This window comes from Durotheca rogersii, assembly GCF_024521655.1.
Source record: "Durotheca rogersii strain YMJ 92031201 chromosome Unknown GGS23scaffold_6, whole genome shotgun sequence".
NCBI classification, from domain to species: Eukaryota; Fungi; Ascomycota; class Sordariomycetes; order Xylariales; family Xylariaceae; genus Durotheca; species Durotheca rogersii.
In genome coordinates, this window is record NW_026251237.1 from 1196546 (window position 1) to 1201678 (window position 5133).

At 56.2% G+C, this 5133-nt stretch overlaps 3 protein-coding genes across 3 annotated transcripts; all 3 read right to left on the reverse strand.

Annotated features, from left to right (window-relative positions):
* Positions 1–950: 950 nt before the first annotated feature.
* Positions 951–2750, reverse strand: GGS23DRAFT_595455 (uncharacterized protein; the record flags this gene model as incomplete). Its single annotated transcript, XM_051518315.1, has 3 exons — positions 951–1481; positions 1549–2517; positions 2604–2750. The coding sequence occupies 3 exons, from the start codon at positions 2748–2750 to the stop codon at positions 951–953; spliced, it is 1647 nt and encodes a 548-aa protein (XP_051373460.1).
* Positions 2751–3070: 320 nt separating this feature from the next.
* Positions 3071–4233, reverse strand: GGS23DRAFT_461936 (uncharacterized protein). Its single transcript, XM_051514126.1, has 2 exons — positions 3644–4233; positions 3071–3565 (listed from the first exon to the last, which is right to left on the reverse strand). Exons 1-2 carry the CDS (start codon positions 4096–4098, stop codon positions 3262–3264), a joined length of 759 nt encoding a protein of 252 aa, XP_051373461.1. The 5' UTR covers positions 4099–4233; the 3' UTR covers positions 3071–3261.
* On the reverse strand, positions 4234–4930 carry GGS23DRAFT_461917 (uncharacterized protein). The gene has a single exon (XM_051514125.1). It carries the CDS (start codon positions 4882–4884, stop codon positions 4369–4371), a length of 516 nt encoding a protein of 171 aa, XP_051373462.1. The 5' UTR covers positions 4885–4930; the 3' UTR covers positions 4234–4368.
* Between the last annotated feature and the right edge of the window lie 203 nt (positions 4931–5133).

Genomic DNA, 5133 nt, shown 5'->3' on the forward strand with positions numbered 1-5133 from the left:
CACCTCGTGACGTGGTCCATCATCCCAGTCTGTTTGATAGACAGGTGTCTCGCTCGGACGAAGGAGATAAGTGATTTTATTTTCGGATTTTCGAACTCCCTGGAATTCGAGCAGTGCTATCGACAGGCCCCCCCCTTCAAACCAACCAACTACCCATCTGGAAAGACAGACCAGGAATAACAAAAAAAGAGGACTCAGTTACTAACAACCGAGACATCGCTACTGATACTCCGTACTCCTCGCCGGCGATTCGGTATCTCAAAAATCTCGTAACTCTCAATGAACCCAACTAGAGACCCCATGCTCTCTCTCACACACGCTTTCTCTGCGTGTCTCACCCCCCCTTTCCCAAATTGCAAATACGTGTCTAGCTACGGCGACTCCCAACGGCTGGGACCGGGATTATCGTGTGAACACGGCTGTAGAAGAGTAAAAATAAGAGTAGAATAAATAAAAAGTAGAACATGGCAAAATGACCGACTCCGCATAGACCAACTTAACACCAAAACCGCCTGAAGGACTGGAGAGGCCGCGAAGCTGGATGTGTATAGCGTTGCGCATGCAAAGACCGTAAGCAGTAGTATGCCGACAACGCCCGCGTTAAAATTAAATAAAAAACCCCGCAAACCACGTGGGAGTCCCTGCTATCCCGAGACACGGAGCAGCCGGGACGGCGCTACTGTGCACATGCTCGGTGGCGCGAAGACCGTTCGGTTCCCCCCGTGCCCTCTGAAAAATATGTGTGTTCCTCTAACGTAGTAAATGTAGGTTTCCCTCCCTCGGCGCGAGGCGACTGGCTGTTCAGCCCGCCGAGGGTAGGTAGGTATGGTAAGGGTACTGATGTAAGGGGACGCGCGTTTGCAGCAGTACTAGCCCGCTAGCTTCGACGGCGCAGAGTGACAAGGGGAGTGGTGGTAGGTATTCGGGAAGGATAGGCAGGCCCGGTGGCGCTACGACATCTGGTGGTGGCGGCCGTCCATCGCGAGCACGCCGTACATCTGCTCGTTCCTCTTGGACAGGATCTCGTCGCAGGCCTGCTTGGCCACCCGCTCGCTGTGGCTCTCCGACGGGTCGCGGTCCACGCTCCCCCGGGCGGACAGCGAGCCCGGGTGCTCCACGAGGCCGTGCATCATGTCCGCGCTGGGCGACTCCGCTTCCTGCTTGCAGTAGTTCTCCAGGATGTACTTCTCCTGCTCCGAGGTCACCGTGCGGGTGTCTTCCTCGTAGGGGAAGGCGACGCTGGGGTTGGCCCACGACTGCTTGTCGCCCGGTCGTTTGGCCGCCGTCCTCTTCTTGCGCCGGGGCTTGTTCACGTCTTCCGAGTCGAATTCTTCCAGGCCGAGCTCGACTAATCGCTTCAGGATGTGTCCCTCTTTCCACTCCCAGGCCTGGCAGCCTCCGTACTTCTCCTTCATCAGCTTCGCCAAGTCTGAGTAGCGGCGCTTATCTAGCTCCTCGACAGCGTGTATCAGGGCCTCGTCCTAGATGCCGATGTGTTAGCTATGGGCACAGTAGCAGTAGGCGCTGGCGCAGACAATGTTTACTTACCTCGAAGGCCGGCCACTGCACGAATTTTAATACAGCTCGAGTTAGGTTCATCTGGAGCGACTCCTGCCTCCTCTTGCCAAACCGCTCCTCGTACTTCTTTGTGATTTCCTCCCATATGCCCTTCCCCTTGTCGTTGTCCATCTCGCACCTTAGCTGCAATATGTACCGATCTTGTTCGGAGGCGCCGGGTTTTAAGGTGATGTTCCTACCGAGCGTCTTCGAATTCGGCGAGGTGGTGTCCGCCGACGCCTGCTCGGCGCCCACGGAGGCCACGTCGGCGCGCTTCGCGACATTCCGGCTGGGCGCGCGGGACCTTTTCCCCGACCTACTGGAGCGTCCACTCTTCGAGGATTTGGTCGGCTTCCTCCTGTATGGCGCAAAATCCATGATTACTTGGGGGTGATGTGCCATACTGGAGTAGCTCTGGTGCATGTTATCGATCGGTGTTAACGAAGGGGCTATATTTCGCGGGTCCGGGGAGTGATTGAGGACGGGAACCTGGGTTTGCGTCGAGGGGAGAGGCATATGCGAGGGAGTCATAGTCAGAGGCCTGCCCATATCTGTGGGCACCAGGCCCGGCATCGGGAACAGCGACGGGTGTGCCATCTCGGACTGCATCTCATCTGGCGCCTCGACGCTGGAAACCGCGTACTGACCCCATTGGAATGGGGGCTCGGAGACCATGTGTCCATGGTCGTCGGGAGAATGAGTTTCCAGGCCATGCATCTCCAGCATGTCGGGGTTGGGCTGCTGCAGGGCAATCGGCGAGGTCGCCCCGGCATTCATTTGATAGCCCTGCCACGGGCGCGAAGTACTGGGCGGAGTGGGCTGCTGCGAGGTCGCGCGATGCTGGGAGTACGGGCGCATAGCTTTTGAAGTCCGTTCATTCATCGGAGGAGATCCAGCCACGGATACCGGCGTGGGGAGGGAAGAATCATATGGCGCGGAGTAAGTGTTGAACGGGGCCACCTAGAGGTTCGATGAGAACTGTATCCCCAACGTTGAACCCAAAAAAGAAAAACGAAAAGGGAACGAGGGTGAGGTTCTGGACTTACCGCAGCGTAGGTGGTGGGAACATCGTGAGTGTAGCCGGAGCTGGATGGAGTTCCAATATGCTGCCGACCACCGTGCATATTCGAATCTCCCGAGAGACTATTGCGCATCTGGCCTGAGCTTGGCTGAGCATACGCGTTGTCGTCCATTTCGAGTGTGGGAGATAGCGGTTGGAAGTAGTGGTCGGCTGACGATTCCCAAAAGCAGGGTAAAGATTCGTCTTGAGAGGGGAGACCAGTTGGAGGAGTGGGCGGTCCTGTGAAGGTATTTACAAACATGGATCGCTAGAGAGGCTGGCCTCGGGAGGTATTAAGATGAGAGAGGTGTATGAGGAGGTAAACGGAGTGATTGAGGTCACTTGAGCAACAGGGAAGACGAGATGTGCCTTTTCAGGTGGTGGCTAAGCGAGGGCGAGAGAAGAACGCGAAGACGTGTGTGCAGTAGAAAAAGCTAGAGCCTTATCCCGTGTCTGGAGGTCGAGATTGAGGTGGGACTGGCGGGCATATGTACGTCGTCGAGATGATCCTGAAGCTACCTCCACGCTTCGAGTCTCGGACCGTATGAGTACACCCCGTTACGTATGTACATTGACAGGCCACACGCAGGGACACGAGTACGTACTACCCTGGTCTCATCTCTCTCGGTATTCGAGGTAACTCCTCAAGGATTCCACGGCCAGGGTAGCAGTGACAGGGCAAGCCGAGGGGGGGAGGGCTTGAATCTAACTGCTGGGTGCGGAGACGAAGTAGCGGGCATGCAGGAATAACCGCCGCTGTAAGTGTTACTACTCCTACTACTCACCACGGGCGACTCCCTGATGGCCAGATCGGACTGAACCCTCCCCTCCCCTCCCCCTGCCCCCCCCTGGTGTGTGTGTGTGTGTGTGTGTGTGTGTGCCGTCCGATCAAGAACGTGGTGCCGGAGCATGGCCACTAAGCGCCCGAAGCAGGGGTTCCGCCGACATCTGGTACGGACCACGACGGCCAGAATGGAGATATAAGCCTCGTCGAGGCTTAGATCTTAGATAGGTAGTTAGTCATACCTCCATCTAGAAGAAGGAGAAGAAGCTGGCCAGGTCCAAGTAGCGGGTTGGGCAGATGTGGCAGCTTGGGACGGGCAGGCAGAGATGGAAATTCTAGCATGGCGAGAGAAATAAAACGGGGCCGTAGGGTAAGGCACGGAATAGAGGGACGAAAGCAAACCTTTGCACATGAGGTCCCTGTTCGGAAATCGAAGACTACTCATAAGCGAACAAGAGGACCTGCGTAGTAGTCGACTGGCGAGACAGGGTGTAGACCGTGCAAGCACTGTGCCTATGTAGACTCGGGAGCCCAGCTGGATGAACCAGAGAGGTACCGAGGAGGTACCTGCGCAACGGACGGAATTCGTGTATGTGTGTATTGTATGGTATTGTATGGATCCTGTCGAGCTCAGTCTGGTACGGAGAGGTAATAGGCATCTATGTATGGATAGATGGGTGGGTGGATGTACAGACATACACAAGACCCATGAACTTGCAGGGGGGTTTGCAGAGCGACCGGGGTGGATTGACCCAGGGATATGGCGTTGAGAATGTGTGGTGGAAAAGAAGAATCCCTTAATTAGTAGCCACCGACCCCAGCGCCGTTCTTGTCAGCAGCGGCGGCAGCAGCATGAGCACGTAGGTAAGCAATGGTGTTTGACCCGCGGCATGTCTTCCCAGGTATGACATGACGTTGGGGAGATACGCCAATTCAGAGCATTATGCGAGAAAACGTCTGATCAATACTATAAGGCGGACGCGGCGGACACTACTAGGCAGATGCCCTCATACTCGAGATGGGGGGGGGGAGGGTGTCTCTGCATGATCTTGCTCCCCTGTATACTGCGTGGTATGCTCGGGCTCCGAAATAACCAGAGGGAAATGACGAGATGATATGTGATAATTAGCCTAGAAGGGGGGGGGCAAACACATGTAATTATGAGGATTATAATGAAGAGGGTATATAGTGATGCTATGCTAAGCGTGCTGGGGGCTCTGTGCGGGAGGCGAAGGAAATGAAGTTGTCGAGAGCGGATCCCCCCGAGATGTCGAGGTTCGGCGTGCCGATTGGAGGGTTGACCACTCTGTGGCTGTTCTTCATCTTCTTCCCCTCCCCGTCTCCGTCGACCCTGCGATCCCCAAGTCGGCACTACCACTAGAGAAGTCGAGAAACACAGCTGAAGATATTCTGCCGCGGGAGAGAAAGAGAGAGGGGAGGGGGGGGGGGGCGCACTCATCACCTGACGCGTACAAAACGCCATCTAAACTAGTAGATTTAGAGGCGCGAAGAGAGCAGGCCCAGACAGGCCAACTTCTGCAGCGTCATGGAAGCCGGGAAACTGACCGTATTAACACATCACCACGTCAACCTTGTTTTTCTCGATAGAGCTGGACGGCGGAGGGTGGAAACGGTCCTGTGCTGCCAGGGCGGCGGGGACTCGGCTCGAGATGGCGGTTAGCCGTAGCTGGCGGGAGAGCCCACAGCGGGTTTCCCTGGACGAGTCGGCTCC